Source organism: Lynx rufus, unplaced genomic scaffold (assembly GCF_022079265.1).
Source record: "Lynx rufus isolate CCGP_SWC_20201006 ecotype Redwood Valley unplaced genomic scaffold, mLynRuf1.p SCAF_3, whole genome shotgun sequence".
NCBI lineage: Eukaryota > Metazoa > Chordata > Mammalia > Carnivora > Felidae > Lynx > Lynx rufus.
Genome location: NW_025814845.1, coordinates 68,802,863 through 68,824,321, shown reverse-complemented (window position 1 = coordinate 68,824,321; position 21,459 = coordinate 68,802,863). Strand labels below are relative to the sequence as shown.

General features: G+C 39.2%; 1 protein-coding gene across 2 annotated transcripts in view; it reads right to left on the bottom strand.

The window, feature by feature from the left end:
- The window catches only part of AFF1 (ALF transcription elongation factor 1), a 131,567-nt gene that overhangs the window by 39,897 nt on the left and 70,211 nt on the right, over positions 1–21,459 (bottom strand). The window contains exons 4-7 of one of the 2 annotated variants that reach the window (XM_047091893.1): positions 14,366–14,410; positions 8,827–8,913; positions 7,858–7,894; positions 4,331–4,382 (exon numbers count right to left, since the gene is read on the bottom strand). In XM_047091893.1, the coding sequence (XP_046947849.1) occupies positions 4,331–4,382; positions 7,858–7,894; positions 8,827–8,913; positions 14,366–14,410 (221 nt within the window). The remainder of the gene's footprint in view (positions 1–4,330; positions 4,383–7,857; positions 7,895–8,826; positions 8,914–14,365; positions 14,411–21,459) is intronic. The other variant, XM_047091894.1, reaches the window with a different exon arrangement.

The window sequence follows — 21,459 nt, the reverse complement described above, 5'->3', positions numbered from 1 at the left end:
TAATTAGAATAAATAAATATAAAATGCTATAATCCTTATTTGCTTTCATTTTACAATTCTACCTTTTCTCCTGAAAACTAACACTTCTTAAAATACCTAGGTAACTAAAATAATTATGAACACCAATATCCCCGAATTCATCAGACAAATTGGGAATGAATATGAAGCGTATTCTTCTCCAGCAACACCTGGTCCTGAGTACTGAGAATTATCATTAAAAATTGAGCATCATACATTCTGTGATGCTCAACTTTAATGTAGTCCTACCAACACATAAGTGACCAGCACAAATATTTGTTCTTTGTTTTGAAGAACTGTGAATAAGGCCATAGGAGTGTGACCTCAGTGACAGATAATTTATAAGCTATGCACATTAGGGTGATTTCTACTACTTCTTCTGAAATGTGTATCAGCAAATAGTAAAAACAAAAAAAAATAATAATAATTTCCTTAGGCCAAATATGATTTAGATGAACTGGTACAGATAAGCCACTTCTTTAGACTTCATTCTGGGACATTTCAACTGTCAAATGTCCTGAAGTGATGATTTTATATTATAATAAACTAATAGAATAGGTTTTCCCTAGTTCTTTTACCAAGATATTTAAAAACCAATAATGTTTTGAGCAAGAGATGAAAACTCAGACTCACTTAAAAAGGTATCAGACTCTTCCCAGCTTTTATTAACTTTGCACCATTCCTTTTTGTCAAACTTCCAGGACCATCCCAATCCCAGCCTTCATATCCAGATATTCTCCTCATGTCAGAAGAAACTTCCCATGTGAGTAATAAAAATTTCAAATTGCTAAAATGGTTAATTTCTGCCTTAGTCCCAATAAACACTGATGATTTTGGAAGCGGAACCAATAAAAATAAAGGAGGACACCTTCTAGTAAAAACTTGCGATTTGAAGGTAGGGTAGGAAGGGAGAAAGAAGTTAGCACGGTAACACCTATTCAAGTGCTTTGTAGTTTCTAGAATAAACACATGATCTCTTTTGAGAGGCTGACAAAAAACAATGACACTGGTCAACTATATCTGGCTGCACAACAAGGGAATTATAAAAGGACATAAGTGTGTAGAAGAAGGAAATACAATAAAATCTTGGTGTGCAAGCATAATTTGTTCCAGAAACATGCCTGTAATCCAAAGCACTGATGTATCAAAGTGAATTTCAAGAACCACTGGCTCAGTTGTGATCATGTCACATTTGGCATCATGTACTACTCGTACTGCAAGACATCATTCATTTATCAAGTTAAAACTTATTAGAAATGCTTGCTCATGGGGAACCTGGGTGGCTCAGTCGGTTGAGCGACCGACTTCGGCTCAGGTCATGATCTTGCAGTTCGTGGGTTTGAGCCCCGCATTGGGCTCTGTGCTGACGACTCAGAACCTGGAGCCTGCTTCAGATTCTGTGTCTCCCTCTCTCTGCCCCTTCCCTACTCATGCTCTGTCTCTGTCTCTCAAAAATGAATAAACGTTAAAAAAAAAAATTAAAAACGAAAAATAAAAAAGAAATGTTTGCTCGTGACGCAGAACATCATAGACCGAGTTACTCGCAATCCAAGGTTTTGCTATACCTTACACTTTGCCTTGGGAACTCAACAGATCTAAGCCTTAGAAAAGGATTCCAAAGTCAGGAGGCCTTAAATCAATACCACTTCCCCTAAATTTAAGGGCAAACAGCGCTAACATCATAGCTATTCACTCCCTAGCAAAGGTTGGCAGAAGGAATTCATCATTTGAGAGTTTCAACTTCAGAGATTAAAAAGTAAGGGATTCAGCACATATTTCTTTCACACCTACATCCTTCCACCACCTAGCTAATGGCCCCCGCTGACCTGCCCTGCTCCCCACCCCAAGCCTGGACAGATGTTAAGAGTTAATACAGACTCTCCACAAACTTATTCTCCAGTACTGGGTCACTCTGTTTTCCTTTCACATGCACTACTCCACTTTTCTAAGGATTCCAAAATATTTGCGACTGAAAGAAAAAGCATTAAGACCTGGATTGATTTTTTTAAACCAAAGTACAAACGACCCCAAAATTAACATTTTTTTTCCCTGACATTCAAAGTACATTAGGCCATCCCTCTGGTATTCTGTGTGCCACTCAAATCGTTTAACTACATGTCAAAGAACCTTAATGCTGACGCTAGATCAAATCAACCCGTGGGCACTAACAGATGTGACATACTAAATCTGAAACTACGACTGCACTTTACAAATTATTTGGGACACTGAAGTGATTCCTTTCCCCCGAGGTACATTTGGCACTTATCGATACCACCAGCCCCACCCCCATCCAACCACAGCCATACCACCCTCATTATTCTACTGAGCCTGGGGACTACGTTCTCTCCTATTTCATGCTTCCTTTTCCTCTTCACCTTCCACAGGCCCTGCTTTTCTTCCCTCCTTCAACCTATCAGGATCATAATAAATATTCTTTCCTACGTGATTTTATTTCTGGCAAATGAACAGTTTTACGAAGAAAGCACTATGTATGTCACAAGACAGAAGTTTACCTGCCATACGCTTTCAGGCACCTCTGATTTCACTGGTTTAACTCGGCAGGAGAACTGCCTATTCCTCTGAGGAGCAAAACTGTCAGAGAAAATGGTCTACCCAACTACCCAAGCCTGAAAGCTGATGGAAATTGGTGTGGGAAGCTGTAACTTTGGCCCACTCAGTCTGAGGCTGCCTAGCCCTCAGGCCTAGCTCATACCAGAGTTGCCTTTTTTCCTCTACCCCCAGGCCCAGGCACACAGTGGCTTCCTTCTCTTGGTGCTGTTGCCTCCAAGCGCTGCTCCATGGGGAACTCCTCCCTGCTAATCTTACTGCCAAGGGGGATGCAGGCTCTTTAATTCCCTCTTCCTCACAGTCCCCAAAGACACTGACAAGGGCCTTTTATTGTATAAAGGGCTTCACTACCAACCATTACAAAGAGTACAAGGTGTACAACCCTGGGGGAAGTTAGAGCTTCCACAGAATTATTGCAGTTGTGGTCCCTGGATCTATAGTTTCTATTTTCTACCAGCCATCAACTGGTTTAAAAACTCTCCTCCTTTCAATGTAATCTAAGTCAGTGATTCCATACTTTCAGAATTTAGGAGCCAGAAGAATTAAAAAGGGAGGAGGAGGAGGACAAAGAGAAGGAGGAGGGGCGCCAGAGGGGAGGGGGAAGGGAGGAGGAGAAGAGGCAGAAGCAGCAGCAGCAGCAGCAGCAGAAAAGAGGGAAAAAAGGAAAGAAAACGCACATAGGGGTTAAACATTTTTTCTGGTAAAAGGACAATAAAAACAAGCAAATGTTCACCATCTGCCAGTACTATAAATAAAATAATTTTTATTACACACACAGAAAAGTCCACCCTTCAAACTATAATAGGTTAATCTTTAAAAAAAAAATCATGTTATATATATATATATATATATATATTTTTTTTTTTTTTTCCTTCTGATTTTGCTTTGGAGAAATGAAAACAAATTCCATCGAGGAGCTGGTGCTTAGGAACAGGGATTGAGTCCAGTCTCACATTCAGAGTTACGGTGAAAAGATAAAATAACCTGTTTGCCTCAACTACACAGCTTTTTAAAAATTCAACCCACAGCAATGCCTCCTTCCAAAGCACATGGGACAAATATTGTGCCCAGAGCAAAGCTGGAGCTCGAACCTCAAATTCTGGGAGATTGGCAGCTCCTGGTCAGTTACTGATTAGATACTGAAGGAGTATCGCCTAGTTCCTAAAAACCCTTCCTAGTTGTATGAAAAGCAAGAAATATTACTTTAATACCATCAAGAAATGACAAATTAGGTCAAAATGCTGATTTAAAAATCTTTATTATGTACTTCAAACTGTTCCAAAAACCCCAAATGTATCTGGACTTACTTGGCCTTAATAAAGAACAGCTGGGCAACAGGACTTGTTCTTTATTAGTTAAAACTAGGCCAAAAAAGTGGCAAAAAAAAATCTTAAATTGTACACATCCCCCCAAATTTGTTTCCTAAAGCCAAAGCTATTTGAGACTGAATTTTACTAAGCTAAAACCTTCTATTTTCCACAGTTAATATGTAAATAACAGCTCAAATGCTTTTCTTTTGAGAAAACCCCTTGGCAAACTCTGTTATGGAACCTGAACCCTCAACAGGAGAACTTAATCCAAGCATCAATCTAGGGTATTACTTCCTTTTACAAAGCAGTGGTAGTTCATGAAAGAAAGCCATTACTTGAAAGCAGTAGGGCAAAAAAATCTAGGCAATAGATTTACGTGGGAAATTACAATGTTAACGTTATAAACTCTTAATAAACAAAAGCATTTTACTTACGATGTTCCCTGCTGAGAATTAGTGTGGTTTTTTGAAGATGTATCATATTGTTCTGTGGGGAAAGGAAAATGATCAAAGCAACACAGTGAGATATATTCATGAGTTTCTTATAACCCCCCCCCTTCTTTTTTTTGCTGTCCCTCCACCGCTGTCCTCACCTTTTCCACCTAATTGTTTAGTATACTTGAACTCAGTCAACCACAGTGCTTGCTATACACACTGGACTTGGTACAATCTCACCATTATATAATAACTTACATCACCTCTAGAGTAGACTTGCTCAGAATCAAAGAATCCTGAACAGAGCAAAAACACAGAAAAGAACTGCTTGCAGCACACACTGCCACATGGCTGGTAACTTTCCTACGTGCTGGAACCTGACTTTCCTTGACGTCGGGTTGTGGGGGGCGGCTCACGTGTTAGCACTATGACAGGGCGGCACTTACTCTCACCTGGTCTGACCTCACCTATCTTTCAGTGATTTGTTAGCACTCCCTTTTCTCAGCCTCTGTATTTGGTCAAGTGTGCTCCCCTTCTCATCCGTACCCCCGTTATTCAACACCTGCCCCCATTCATTTATTCAACAGCTATCTGCAGAATGCCTCACAGATACAAGATGTTCAAGGCATTTGATCCTGTCCTCGATGAGCTTACAATTAACTGAGGAACACGTGACAGGCACACAAATATATATCTATGACCCCAGGCAGTGTGAGATGAGTACACAAATCAATCATATAAATTAACTGTACCAGGAATCTAGGGAATGGTCTGTTGACTATGACTAAAGAAGGCAAGTTAGGCAAGGAGCAAAATGAATTGTGTCACAAAAGATGGGGGAGATTTTGACAGAATGACTGCTCTGGCCATAGAGAGACAGGAGGGTGAGGAAGGCCTTTGGCAGAAGAGACCGTGTGAGCCAAGGCAGAGAAGAGGGAAGATTTAAAATGGCACAGATTTGGAAACAGTAAGGGCGGGGCACAAAAGGTGTGGACACCACAGAAAGATGGGTGAAGGTTGAATTTTAGAGGGCACTGGATGCCACGATGGTAAGTTATAACATTGTTAGGCAATGAGACATCACCAAAGGTCTAAACAGGAACATGACAGATTCCTCAGAAAGATTAGTCTAGTGGTGCCACCTGATAAAACCTAGAAGGGAATGGGGAAATAGTAAATGTGGAGGAAACGAACCAGCTGGGAGCCTGCTCTAGGTGTGAGGTAATAGCTGAAACAGAACTTGAAGTGGAATGGCAATATGGGTGCCTTTTAAGACACGGTTGAAGATTTCCCAAAAATGTCATGTGGAGACCCTGCAATTAATCACTCTGTCCTCATGGTGGCAGCAGCTCTTGCATGATATTTTTGAACTGCTTCCCCTTGGGGCTAAAGCTGGAGGCAGGACTACAAATGGGAGGGGCTAAGGTCACTCTTCAACACAATCACAGGGACTCCCATACAGTGGTCTTCACTGGGTCTGAAGCACCACGAGGCTTGGTTATCCTCAGGCAGTCATGTTTTTGCAAACCTGTGAACATAAATACTGGGGCATGCAAGTAAAACCCTTATACCTCATTCTCTACAGACTCTAAAACCTGAAGATAACCTCTCAAGAAATTTGAATTCTCTTGCTGAGCATACTTTGAGAAACACATGTCAAACTCTACTTTTCTGATCACTAAATCGGCACGTAATCCACTCCCTCTTCATCCAACATACAACTAAGACCCTTCTAGGGTCCAACGAGGCCCTGCAAAGGCCAGTCTCACAAAAGTGAAGAAGGTTCCCCAGAACACCAACAGACAGAGTGGCAGCAGCAGGAAAAACCCCAGGGTAAGCATCTAGTGAGCCAAGATCTACTGGAGTCCTGCCAGGGTCTGAAAACGTATCAGAACAAGGGGGAATCAGCCCATGCTACTCCAGTGGCCAAGAGGGCCATCCATCCGCAGCCAAAAAAAGTGCTTACCAGCTCATCTTCAACTATATTTTTGCTATAAGAAGGAAATCAAACAAAGAATTAAATGGAATCTTTCTAAACCAAGACTGAGCAATCATCAGAGCTGTAAGCCAGTGGAAGGCATACAATCTGCCTGACCGGCAGACCTAGCAAAGGGGGAGCAGGGAGAGCAACAAGTAAAAGGGGCACATACTACTCCTGTCCACAGCTAAGCTGGCAATGCATCTAAGACTTGTGCCACTCTCACTGCTTATCTGTCTCTGTATAGGCAGCCAAGACGTTGAGAAAAAAAGATTTCCCCATCTCCCCCAAGAAGCCACCAATTTGTTAATTTTACCTTGCTACTTATACAATACTGTGGCAAGATGATCAGGTTTACTTCTCTGCATGTAGGGGAAATTCAGTAATAAATTCATTGAAGATCTTATTCAACATCTAGAGCAGGGGATGGCGAACTTTTTCTATAAAGGTTAGACAGTAAATATTGTGGACTTTGCATGCTGTACCTTGTAGCATAATAATAAATGAATGGGTAAGGCCGTGTCCTAATAAAACCTTTACAAAATACAGTTGCAGAACAGACGGACTCTCAGGCTATGATGGGCCCACTCCCATTCTAGAGGAAGGGATATTCTGCTTCTTGCTTTCCTCACCTTTTCTACTCTCCCCACATCCTTGTAATTTAAACAATAGAATAATAAAGGGAAAAATGTAAGTAAGGGAAAAGAATGAGGTGGGGAGATCTGAGGAAGAGTCACCTCCATGAAATATCTAAGAACAATCTTTTCCTGACATACATACATATCCTACTTTGGTAGCCCTATTTTTTGAAGATTAGCACTTCGTAACTTGGATGCTCACCGTATATTACTAAACTAAATGACTGCAAATACCTGAGTCATTTTTAGAAGGTTTCAAATGCCTTGTATGTAGTTGGGACACAAAAAAATTTGCTGAACCAAGGGGTTACTGATGAAGAGAAAGGCTAGATCCAGTTAGCTTACTTCTGTTTCCCCCTAAATTCCCAACTATTTACAATCCATAAAGAGAGACAAACAAGAATTATAGGGTGAATACATACAGGAAAAACTAAAGCATCTGTGTGCTCCATTCCTTTTCTTTTTCTTACTTTTTTTAGAAAAAAATTTCTAAATTTCTTACTTTTTTTAGGAAAAAAAAAAAAAAAAGACAACACAAGAACCACACAAAATACCCCAATCTATTCTTATATATAATTCCTGAATTATAATGCTTTGAGAGTCACATTCAAAATGTGTAGCACACATCAGCTAATTATATAATTAGATATTAATTATACATACAGCTAATTGTTATAATTGTAACACACTATATTTGTTAAGTATTTTACTACGACCTCTTCATTAACTCTTTGCAACAATCTGAAATTCCATCCAAGGAACAGTTTTATGTTTTCCCTCCTTTCCTATTCTTTCAACAGAGGAAGCCCTCATCTGTGCTAGGCCATTTTTCATTAATTTTCTTATATTAAAACAGTAAAAACTATGCTTTGTTTCTCAATGCAAAAACCAGTTCCATGCAATTTACTTACTTTGGTTTTGAGTTGCAGAACTGATGTGCTGAGAATCCTAGAAAGAAAAATAAAAATCTCCAGTTCTCAAAATACTAAGGTTTATAAATCTTACGTGGCATCACCACTAAGTCTGATGAACACTGATAAATCTAATTTTTACATAAAATAGGTTTTATTTCTTCTGTTGTTTCCTAGAGTTTACTTTTCCTTACAGCAAAGATAGATTTATTTTATTTTATGCAAAGCATAAGGTTTTACCTTAAAACCAGTAATAATGAACATTTTTTAAAAACTATCATGAGAAAACATGGAAAGTATCTAACATGGCAAATTCTGGTTTGGGTAGATATAACCTCTTTTGAAAACAATACCATGGAAAGGAATAGCTATAATATATTAACAATGCGCATACATACAAAGCTGGACAAAACACAGATCTGAAGGTGCTATTTCTATAGCTCTAAGGAGATCCAAAAGTACAAATAAGCAAAGGAAAACGGCAGGGTTTAAAATACATTGTTCACAAATGCTTCAATGAAACATGCAACTCAGCAACTGATCCACTTGTTACTAAAACCAGCACTAATGTAGATGATCATATCAAACTTTAAGAAAATTAGGAAGTATAAGAAGTGGAAGATTTATGTATTAGACCTGAACTAGGAATCAGACACTCACCTTACTTACTTTCCCTGCACTTCTGTTTTCCCATTTGTAAGAGTCTCAAATGAGAGAATTTACTGAAAAGTCCTAAATGCTTTCATAAGCTATAAAACTTGGTACAAATGTAAGATGTTCTTACTGACATAGTTTGGAGAGTGAAGTGTTTGAAAACATTATGAAGCATTTTAAGCGCTAAATTAACTGCAATTTTAACCTTATCTGCAAAGATTCCAACAGCTAGTGCTAGATTAATCTGGTTCACAGCAATACTTAAGACTTTTCACTGATGTGGATACAGTGCCTACTGTACTTGTAAGGAATTACCTTTGTCGGAAAAGGAAATTTGGAGGGCTCGGCTGTACTGGGCGTATGTATTGCTGTCAAAGGAGGCGGCCATGAATGGGTCATTTCCTGGAAAGAGATTTGGAAAGGGATGAACAATTATAAATAGAACACTTATTGCTATGTAAGTTAACTTTATTTAAGACTTTTTTTTAACATTTATTCATTTTTGAGAGAGAGAGAGAGAGAGAGAGAGCGAGCAAGGGAGGGGCAGACAGAGAGGGAGACACAGACTCCGAAGCAGGCTCCAGGCCCCGAGCTGTCAGCACAGAGCCCGACGCAGGGCTCGAACTCACAAACCATGAGATCATGACCTGAACCTAAGTCGGACGCTAAACTCACTGAGCCACCCAGGCGCCCCAGCTTTTTAAAGTGGGTTGATAGTAAATAAAAAGTGAAATCTTAAAAGTTATTTTACTTTAAAAAAAAAACCCTACTTAATGGGCTATGTTCAAACACCAAAGATCTCCAACTCACAAAACAGTAATCAGTTCAAAGAAGAAAAACAAGAATGCAGAACATGAATGGTCTTAACACTGAATATTATAAAGCATATAAACAGTAATAGGTATTAACAGAGCTTATGTAACCGTGAACACAGAGTCTCTACTCAATGCGTTCTTTCTCCCTCAGCTTCTTTATTGCATTTCCTGGAATTATTTAAGTTCAAAGGAAGAAGAACTTTCCTGTTTGACTTAAGCAAACAAGTAATTCAGGTCACTTGTTCCACTTGGGAGAGTTTTAATGGATTTGACCCTTCCCTGATACACACTATTAGTACATATGAACTTTTTTTGGAGGAAAGGGCCTTTAAAAATTACGTTCCCTTTCCAGCAACAGAAGTTTCACTTCTATTCACTATTTTCATGGAGGCAAGATTTTTAGATCTTCCAAATTAATATATAGGATATATATATATATATATATATATATATATATCCTGACATGAATTCTTTTTTTTCTGAGTGCATTCATGACTTATACTCTGCTTTGCTAAAAACCTGGCCCTAAACAGAATGTCAGATTAAATATGTCCAATCACAAATATATGCAGGTGCACACACACACAATTTCTTAAAATGGCATTGGAGATCATGAATATCAACCCCTTCGTTTTACAGATGAGAAAACTGAAGTCTGAAATGACCGGATTTGGTGTCCCAGGAAGCTGATGGCTGAGAGCACAGGGTGTGGGCCCCTTCGCTTATCCAGTCTAACTAAGAGAAAGAAGTTCATTCCCACACATCTCAGACTTGCTTGGTAAACTGGCTTAAAGATGGACAGGCGACTCCCTATGAGCAAGCTCGTGACCCCAGATTTCCTGCTGAATTACTTCACCTGTATAACACACTGTATACTATAGCATTTCTTTTCAGAGTGTGGACCAACCTCTCCATTGCCACAGAAATGCCATCTGATCCTTGAACAACTGGAGACGGATCTCTAGCAAGTATTTCCATTCCCAGACTCTGCACTTTTCCCCTTGCCTTTCCCCACAGCCACTCTCTTGGTGGCTATCACCCCAGGACAGACATAAATGACCTGGCACAGTGACAAGAAGAGTAACTGATGCTGGCTTTCTTCAGTAATTTTTGTTAAAGGTGAAGACGTGTCCATGCCTACTGACTAACCATCTGCTTTGTTCAGCACAAAGGAAGAATCCTGTCCTAGAATATAATGGAAAGAGCAACCACTCTGGAGCCAGAGTCCTAGACTGGAATCCTAACTGATCCTCACCAGCCCTGGCAGCCTACAGTCCCCGAGCTCTCTGCACCTCTGTTCTCAGTGAGGGGTGAACTAAGACCACTTATTTTTCTAAGTAGAATGAGGGTAATTTATGTAAAATGCTTGGATACATGGTCATAAAAAGTACTTAATAAATTAAAAGCATCACGACTTTTAATTAAGTCTAGTTTTGAAAGAATTTCAATACTGCACCAAAGCAAGCTCCCTGCTGTTTTATTTATTTGACTATCCTTTAAGGAACAGGATCATTATAATGCTACAATATAAAAATATAATTAATTGAGGTGTTTGAAAGTATCCCCCCTTCTGTTTTCCAAGAATTTCTTTAGAATCCCAATGGCATCTATGACTTTTAGTTACCAATTATTCCCAGAAAATGTCCATTGTGCTCACAATGCCTAGGGCTGCCCCAGCTATTAAATTAGGCAGTTGGAAAGTGCATAAACTCTTTCAGGACCTAAGTTGTTTGCCAACAGCCTGAAAGAATTTATATACTTCCCTAAATGCTTGGCTTAGTGGAGGGAGTTAGGCCTTAGGAGAATTGGGGCCATAAGGCAAGGAGGCTGCCCAGAATTGCACACAAGGCCATGAACTTGGTCCCTACCTTAACAATGACTTACCACACGAATGAGGGTAAATCAGGTGGCACCTGCCTGGGTCTTAGCTTCCAGGTGCCACGGAGCTGTTGCTCCTTGCTCTCTACCTTGCTCACTCTGCTCTAGACACACTGTCTGCTTCCTCTAACTTCTGGTCCTCCTCGAATACACCAACCTGTTCCCACCTCAAGGCTTTTTGCATTCTTTCCTCTGCTCATCCTCTTCATTTGCCTGCTATGGGAATCACTGCATTCATCAATACCTGATATTTTTATTATGTAATTATCTTCCTCCTGTAATCCCCATTAGAGCAAGAACTAGGTCTTATTCACATGGCATCGCCAGTGCCTAGAAAAGTACTTGAGGCTTAGTGGCTATTTGTTGCATAAATGAATGAACAAGTAACAGTGCTACCACTCACTGTACCAGAATTGCTAGAATGCTGCGCTGAGGTACTGTCTACGAGTACTGTGCTGATTTCCCAGGAGGCTGTCCAGGCCATGCCACTGTAAGTAGAAAACCCGAGCTGTTGCCTTACGCCCACTGAGGACATGAGGGCACAGTCTGCTGTCTGGAACTCATATGTGACCAATTCCTAATCTCCAGTACTGTCTGCTATCTTCTTACCCCATCAGCCTGCAGGAATTATAGGCCTTTGTTAAAACACTTCCACTCTTCATATTTCCACCAGAGAACCAAGGAAGATTTTCTATGATTGTTTTTTCTGTGAGGAAACTATTTACTGCTTCTATCACCCATCAGAAATATTTGTGTTAGGATTCCTGGCAATCTTCATAAATTGCTGGTAAAAGAGAAGAACATGAACCACGAGGCAGAGGAAAGTACCTGGATCCGCACTAGAGAGTGAGAGCTAGATAGGACCCTAGGGATCATCTATTAGCCCAGGGCCTTCATTTTACCAACAAGGAAACTGAGGCCCAAGGAGTGCACATAATATGGCTGGAGCCCCCAAGAGAGGGTGAGTGTAGGGGGAAAGACTCCAAGTCTCCACTCTGCAAAGGCTTGTGCCCCTCCTCAGTCCAGGATATCCTTCTATTTGCTCTCCCTATGATTTTCAAATGAAAATACTCACCTGGTAGCTTTCATTAACTGTTCACTTTCATGCCTTTCCAGGTAAGCAAGAACCCATGAAAGTGACACTGGCGGAGAGGGGAGGGACGATGAATAGGTTTATTAAATTAAAACTGCTTGTCTGATACTCTAATACCATCATCCTAAATAAGGGATTTCATGAGGAGTATATTAACACATCAAAATCTAAGAGCAACATTTGATATACACAGAAGACAAGTAATCTATATTGTTGCATTTACTTTTGAAATAACTATAAAACAAATCACACACACTTTCAGAGAAAATGCTAAGGCCATATTTTATAACTAAGTCATTTGTTGTTTTATTACTCATCACACCAAAGGATTTCAGAAATATCAGAAGAAGAGGATGAGACAAAAGCTTAACCAACATAACCTGTTTATTATTAATCTTACTTGCTTGTTCATAAAAATTGTTCAATTTTAGCAGTACAAAGTGTGTTTCCTTAGAGATATTTCTTAGAAGATTCCAACTATAAAAGTAGGGGACAAAAATTATAAAACAGAAATGATGGAACTGCTTTCCAAATATCTGAACATCTGGTTAGACACTACCTTTGTCAAAAATTTTGCAAGGGAGGGGCTCCTGGGTGGCTCAGTCAGTTAAGGGCCCGACTTGGGCTCAGGGCATGATCTCACAGTTCGTAGGTTCAAGCGCCGTGTAGGGCTCTGTGCTGACAGCTCAGAGCCTGGAGTCTGCTTTGGATTCTGTGTCTCCCTGTCTCTCTGCCCCTAACCCACTCGCATCCTGTCTCTGTCTCTCTCAAAAATAAACAAACATTGGGGCGCCTGGGTGGCGCAGTCGGTTAAGCGTCCGACTTCAGCCAGGTCACGATCTCGCGGTCCGTGAGTTCGAGCCCCGCGTCAGGCTCTGGGCTGATGGCTCAGAGCCTGGAGCCTGTTTCCGATTCTGTGTCTCCCTCTCTCTCTGCCCCTCCCCCGTTCATGCTCTGTCTCTCTCTGTCCCAAAAATAAATAAACGTTGAAAAAAAAAATTTAAAAATAAACATTGAAAAAAAAAATTTTTTTTTTGCAAGTGAGAATTACTGGTTTCAATGCCACCCACTTAATACTTTATAATAAAAAATTAAAGGAAAAATTGGATAAGCATATATTTTGAGGAAAAGTGAACAGTGAAAATACAAATGAATAGGTACATGTGTCATACAGATCTCTACTTCACAAAAAATCAGAAAACTTACAGTAAAAGATAAAGCAAGAATAGCACTAACATGCTTCCACTGACATGGAAGAAAGTTAAAAGCCAAAGAGGAGCAATGAGAAATAAACAAAACCCTTAGTTATTACAATTATAGTACTTGAGCATTCAATTTAGCTCTAGATTTCCTGGAAATTGAAGCCAAAGTAAGAAACTAAAGAGTTTATGTAATTCTTCTCTGATAAAATGAAAGCATACAGGTTCATGAGGAGAATTAATTTATTTTTTTCCTGGAACTGAATTCTAGGAAGAATCTGTTGTCCTTGTGGGGGGAAAAAAACAAAACAAAACCCTGAACCAACAGATAACGGGTTCAATGATGTATCTGTAGAAACAGCAAAAATGTTCACAGCACCATCTCAAGAAACAAGAGTGAAAAATAACCCTTCAAGGTAAGTTTATAGATATCCATTTACTTCCTACTGTTTTTCTTCATTCTTTTAAAAATTCATGGTCTCACTGAAGATGAGGCCATACATAGCAAGTGTCCATTACAAAACACCCAGAGGTATAAATCAAGCACCATTTAACCCCTCAATACAGAGGGCTTTCCTTTCTGAGAAGTGAGCAACTCTTGTGGGTCTTTATGAGCCACCAGAAAAACCTGAGACAAATGCCTTGCAGCTTGCAGATTTCATTTTAATTAATAGAATCTGTCAGAGAGCTCAATAATGCTTTAAGAGTCCTTCTGTTGCTATTCTGGTTTATTTTGCATTTGAAGGTATGAGGAGGGGAACAGTTTAAAGGGGTATGGAAATGGCAACTGTTCATTAAAGTCAAAGTAAATGGAGATATGCCCGCCTCCTTAAACATTTCTTCAAATGAAAAACAGTAAATGAACTCACCTTTAGAATCTCTTCAACACAATGAACTTCATTGGAGTAGGTCTGCTGAAAGTGAAAACCAAGAAGGGAAAGATTAGCACAGAAACAAAAAGAACTTGGGTGATGGTATTAGTAGACGCTGGTATTCATAGGGCAACCTTCTGGTGAGTGGAATCACCTCAGGGCCACCCTTTACTAGCTAAGTATTAGGAACTTCACATTCTGGATAAAACAAGACCAGAGACTAACCTGACTTAATGGGCGGGGAGGGGGTTCTGCAGGAGACAATGGCAGACTAATTCTAACCCTCAGACCAAAGTTTCCAAAGGAAAACGTGTATATTAATGAAAATTAGCAAATTAGTAAATCTATGGGGAAAACAGATATAACAAAAGTAGAGGCAGAAAGAAATAAAACTGGGGTCGCAGTTTGCCGCTTCATAGCAACATGTGTCCTGTGAGCCAAGTAAAATGAACACAAAGATGGAAATCATCTGAACACCTACCTCATAGTTAAAAAGGCCAACATCGAATCACGGACAGATTTTTTTTTTTTGTAATATTCTAACTGGCCAAAGATTCACTTTAAGGTAAAGACATTCACTTCATTGTCTCCGCCCCTGCTTCCAGCCAGCATTTTCACCTTATATACGCAAATATACACATACACGTGTGTACACACAAATGCATACTATGTATTTCCTCAGAGAAAGACCCTAGGAGAAACAGATTTCCTAGTGTCTTGGATAAAAGATCTACTACTTAGACTTCTCTTCCTCATCTCCAGCTAAACAAATGACGGCTGCTGCCACCAATATCACCACCACAGATGGTGTCTAGGAAATGTCTTTTTACAGTCTTTATAAGTGCAAAGAAAATGCAAAAGTTAAAAAAAAAAAACTTTAAAAATCATTTTTCCTTAACTAGAGACATGAAATCCCACGACCTCATGATTTTCCCTGGAAAAGCAACTTTTTGCTCTGTGTCAATTCACAGCCAAGTGCCCCGGGCAAGTTCTCTACAACACACACTCCTCCCGTTACTGGTCTTCCCAGTCTGTCTGGTCCAATACCTGCCTCATAGCTGGAGAGTAGATGAAAGGCTTCTTTTCCTGGCTCTCATTTCTGATCTGAGTGTAATTTAATACAACACTGGTTGCCAATTCCTGATCTACGATTCATTAACCCACCATTCCAGTTGAAGGATGAAGGCAAAGGAAAGAAAAGAGCATACAACATTCACACTGCCATGGAATCAAACTGAACGGATCCGTCAATGTTCAAATGTAATTTAATTTGCCTGGGGTCAGGTTTTAAAACGTGAATTTCATGCAGTTTTGTTGAAATGTTTGCAGTTTGATATTTTTGACTGGCTCTGGAGGTCAGAAGGTACATCCAAAGAATCAAGGGTATCCCTTTAGTCCGCATGTCCTATCAGCTCTGCCTTTAGGCATTATGCATGTCAAACACCAGACTTGCTTACCTGCTTTTTGTTTTTCAAAACCATTAAGAGATGCTTAAAAACTGGACCAAATACTAATAACCCAACATTTCAGGACAACTGTCAGGAACAGAAATGAATGCTGTTTTGACATCATGATAACATTTAAGAGTATTCTATGGTTTCAGTTTTTCACATGCATAATTAGGACAAATAACAATTATAAGCTGAAGGTGGATCAACACAACAGAGATACAGCATATTACTACTGACTCTGGTCAAGTAGTCCCCTCATCCCATCTGTTCCTGGAATGAGAATGGGAATCCAATTAACATATCTGGGAATCAATGAAAGTGAGGAATCAGAAAAAGATTCCTCCACTGCTTCCAACAGAATGAGATGAAAAAGCTATAACTTCAGGACACTAAACGATTTTCTGAACTTAATTATTCAAGGAGTCAATACCTAGCCAAGATGTTTCGTGTCACTAAAAGATTCTTTTTTTCTAAAGTTTTTATTTTTCTTTAAAGTTTATTTGAGTGGGGGAGGGGCAGAGAGAGAGGGAGAGAAAGAGAATCACAAGCAGGCTTCACATTGTCATTGCAGAGCCTGATGCAAGGTTCAAACTCATGAACCCGTGAGATCATGACCTAAGTGGAAATCAAGAGTGACACACTTAACCAACTGAGCCGCCAGGCTGTCCCTAAAGTTATTATATGAGATGAAGCGGAATTGAAGAAATTTTTCTACAGCTCAGTATTTATTAGTATCTGGATAAGATAAACATTGCTAAGGAGTCACCATTTAACCCATTTAAAATTATAAATAAGGTCTTAGGTTCAAGCATTAATTGGTTAATTTACTGTGAATGTTCCTATTAAATCCATTATGAAAGTGGGAGTATTTCAAAGGGATGTGGGGATTCCATCCCAAATACATGAGGATATATTTAAAGACCTCCCTGGGGCGCCTGGGTGGTTCACTTGGTTAAAGTGTCCAATTCTTGGTTTTGGCTCAAGTCATGATCTCACAGTTTCATGGGTTCAAGCCCCACGTCAGGCCCTGTGCTGGCAGCGTGGAGCCTGCTTGGGATTCCCGCTCTCTCTACCTCTCTCTCTGCCTCTCCCCCGCTCATGTGGTCTGTGTCTCTCTCAAAATAAACTTAAAAAAAATTTTTTTAAGACTTCCAAGCAGCACTGTTTATAATGGCAAATAACTGGAAATAATCAAATGCCCGACAATAGGAATCCAGCTAAAGACCTTTATAGTACATCTATATAGCAGTGTGTCAGAGAATTAAAATAATAATATAAATGTATGAGCTTGCATGGAAAGATGCTCACGATATTTTCAACTTTTTTTAGAAATAATTTTATATTTACAGAAAAATTACAAAAATAATAAAAGAAATTCCCATGAACCCTTCACCCAAACTCCCCAAATGTTGGCATTCTATCACATTTACTTTGTATTTTTCTCTCCCACCCATACTTCTACACTGAACCATTTAAGAATAAGTTACAGAATTAGAGTTAATTCCCCTTTATCAAGATACATTTTTCAAACTGTATTTAAAAGAGGGGAGGTTATAATAGAGATATATAAAGAGAGTCTGTATAACATGGGCCCATTTTATGTTCCATCTGCCTGAAATTCAGATCTCTACTCTTCTTCTGGCTCAAATTAGAGACTCTTAAACTAGAGTACAGGTATTTCAAATCTGTCTGCAGAGAAAGAGTTGTAAGGACAGGCTCTCTTGTGTTTAATAAAGTACATCTTGGCACCTCCAAGTAGGCCGCTGGAAGGAGACTTTCCAAAAAGGGAGGGGAAGTTCAACAAACCATTATGGCCTAATCCTTTCCTTAAAATCCACTTTTGCCACAGGGTCTCCAGCAGAGTACTGCCACTCCTGCTCAGAGAAGCCAGGTCCCTGTAACAAACACTGCAGCCAAATAGTAAACAATCAGCCTCTCTAAAGCACAGCCTAGTTAAGGCTAAAGATCTGCAGGTAAGACCTCCACAAAGCACAAGACATGATAAAAAGCAACAACAATAATCCATGCTGGTTGCATGAATCAAGAAATTCTAGCCTGCAGGTCCTTCTTTGTCCAGCTCTGCTTCCACGGTGTAGACAGTGACCTTTAGCACTTACAACCACAAATCCCACTGCTGTCTCTCACAGGCAGTATCTAGGTTCCTAGGGGAATGCAGCTCTTCCTTCCTGCCCACCTACTTCTGACTGCCTCACAAATCTGGTATCCTGTATGTAGACTGACCTTGCTTCCCCATAAAGGTATGGACTTAACACAGGAACCATAATTCAATTGAAAATAAAATGATAGCAGCTACTTACTGAATACATATTGTACCTGACATTGCATTAACCTTTTTATGTACTGTTATTTCTTCTATTTGATACCATTTATTGTAAGATGCAACATCATTAGCTTGGCGGGGGTGGGGGGGGGGAAGCTACTGTACTAAATGTACCCATCAACTGCAGATATAGCCTTTATTGTAGAAACTTAAAAAAGAAATACCACAGCTAACATTATACTCGAATGTGAAAAGCTGAAAGCTTTTCTTCTAAGATCAGGAACAAGATGAGGATGCTCACTCTTGCCCCTTTTGTTGGAAGTCTTAGCCATTGCAATCAGACAAGAAATAAAAGGCATCCAAATTGGAAAAGAAGTAAAACTATCACTATTTGCAGATGACATGAAACTATATATAGAAAGCTCTAAAGACTTCATCAGAAAACTATTAGAACTAAAAAAAGAATTCAGTAAAGGTTCAGGATACAAAATTAATATACATAAATCTGTTGCACTTTTATACACTAATAACTATCAGAAAGAGAAATTAAGAAAACAATCCCATTTTCAATCACATAAAAAAAAACCAAAAAACAAAAAACTAGGAATAAATTTAACAAAGGAAGTAAAAGACCAGACCAGTACTCTGAAAACTGTAAGACATTGATGAAATAAACTGAAGACCACAAAAATAAATAAAAAGACATAACATGCTCATAGACTAGAAGAATACTGTTAAAATGTTCATACTACCCCAAAATAGAATACAAGTAAAATAAGATAAAGTAAAATGCCCATACTACCCAAAGCAATCTATAGATTCAGTGCAAATTACCAAAACACTAATGACATTTTTTCACAAAACTAGAATAGTATGAAAATTTGTACAGAGCCAAAACAGACCCCAAATAGGCAAAGCACTCTTGAGAAAAAAGAAAAAAGCTTGCAAGTATCATACTCCCTGATTTCAAACGACACTACAAAGGTATAGGAAGCAAAACAATATGGTACTGGCACAAAAACAGATCAAGGGAACCAAATCGAGTCCAGAAATAAACCATGCTTGTACAGTCAATTAATCTTCAACAAAGGAAGCAAGAACATACAAATGGAAAAAGACAGTCTTAAATAAATGGTGCTGGGAAATCTGGACAACTACTTGCAAAAGAATGTAACTACATCACCTTCTTACACGATACACAAAAATAAACGCAACATGGATTAGAGACTTTAAGACCGGAAACCATAAAACTCCTGAAAAAAAAGGATAAGCGGTAATCTCTTGAACATCAGTCTAAGCAATATTTTTTTTGATCTGTCTGCTCAGGCAAGAACAAAAGCAAAAATAAATAAATGGGACCACATCAAACTAAACGCTTTTGCACAATGAAGGATACTATCAATAAAATGAAAAAGGGAAACTACCGAATGGGAGAGGATATTTTCAAACAACCCAGTAAGGGTTAATATCCAAAATACACAAAGAACTCACAACTACTATCCAGAAAACAATCCAATTAAAAATTGGGCACAGAACCTGAATAGGCATTTTTCCAAAGAAGACATACAGAGAGCTGACACATGAAAAGATGCTCAACATCACTGATCACAAGGGAAATGCAAATCAAAACCACAATGAGATACCACCTCACACCTAAGAGAATGGCTATTATCAAAAAGACAAGAAGGGGTGGCCGGGTGGCTCAGTCAGTTAAGCATCCAACTTCGGCTCAGGCCATGATCTCACGGTTTGTGGGTTTGAGCCCCACATTGGGCTCTGTGCTGACAGCTCAGAGCCTGGAGCCTGCTTTGGATTCTGTCTCCCACTCTCTCTGCCTTTCCTCAGCTCGTGCTCTTTCTTTCTCTCTCTCTCTCTCTCTCTCAAAAATAAACATTTGGGTGGGGGGGGGAACACAAGAAATAACAAGTGTTGGTGAGTACGTGGAGGAAAGGGAACCCATGTGCACTGTTGGTGGGAATGCAAAATGGGGTGGCCACTATGAAAACAGTATGGAGGTTCCTCAAAAAGTAAAATTAGAAATACCATACAATGCAGCAATTCCACTTCTGGGTACTTACCCAAAGAATCCAAAGAAAACAAAAACACTAATTTGAAAAGATATAAGCAAACTCACATTTATTGCAGCATTATTTACAATAGCCAAGATATGGAAACAACCTAAGAATCTATCGATAGATGAAGGCATAAAGATGCAGTATATACATGCAATGGAATGTTACCCAGCCAAAGAAAAACATAATCTTGCCATTTGTCACAATGTGAATGACCTAGAGGGTATTATGCAAAGTAAAAGAGGTCAGAATTAGACAAATACTGTATGATTCTACTTATATTTAGAATCTAAAAAACAAAACAGAAACAGACTCACAGATAGAACAATTCGGTTACCAGACGGGAGTGGGATGGGAGATGGCTGAAATAAGGGAAAGGGATTAAGAGGTACAAACTTCCAGTTCTAAAATAAATAAGACACAGGGATGCAATGTACAGCATAGGGAATATAGTCAATAATAGGTAACAACTTTGCACGGTGACACATGGCAGCTAGATTTAGTATGGTGATCACTCCGTAATGTATAAAGGTTGCATCACTATGTTGTACACCTGAAACTAATAGAATATTGTATGTCAATTATACTTTGACAACAAAAAAATTGGACAAAATTCCGTATAATGCTCCAATTCTCATATTAACCTCTGTGGTAGGTATTATCCCAGACTGAATTCTAGAGAAATTAAATTACATATCCAAAGTCACACAATGCTCTGAAGTGACTGAGCCTGGTTTCATAATATTAATATTACCTTTCCAAAAACCTCAACCTTCAGGCAAGAGGCAAATATATTAGCATTTTAAGGAGGAGATGTGACTCCAGTTGTCCTACACGTGATCAAAAACATTCTTTGAAAAACAATGTCTTGCTTCTGTTTGTACAAAGAAGCGCTTTGGTATTCAGATTTAACTGCCTCTTCCTACTACACGGCTTCAGACCAGAAAAGGCAGCAATGCTGGCCTCAGTCTGATTTCTCACTGCTCTTGGAATGACATTGTGTAATCATAAGGAAATACACAGATACCAAAATAAAATATGTTAGTAAATGAATTCTAAGCATGACACAGTTTGTTTTAATAAGCTAAAAAAGAGCAGGACGAAGAAATATACCTCACCACTGAGACCTGGAGGCTCTTGCAATACTGTGTTTTAAGTTTCTCAAGTTTCAACGGAGCAGCACTTTTATAACAATGCCAGTCTCAAAAAGGCTTAGTTATCACTAACCAGGAACTGCAGGGAGCGCGAAGGCAGCATGCTGACAAAGGAAGTCAAAAAAGATCTTGG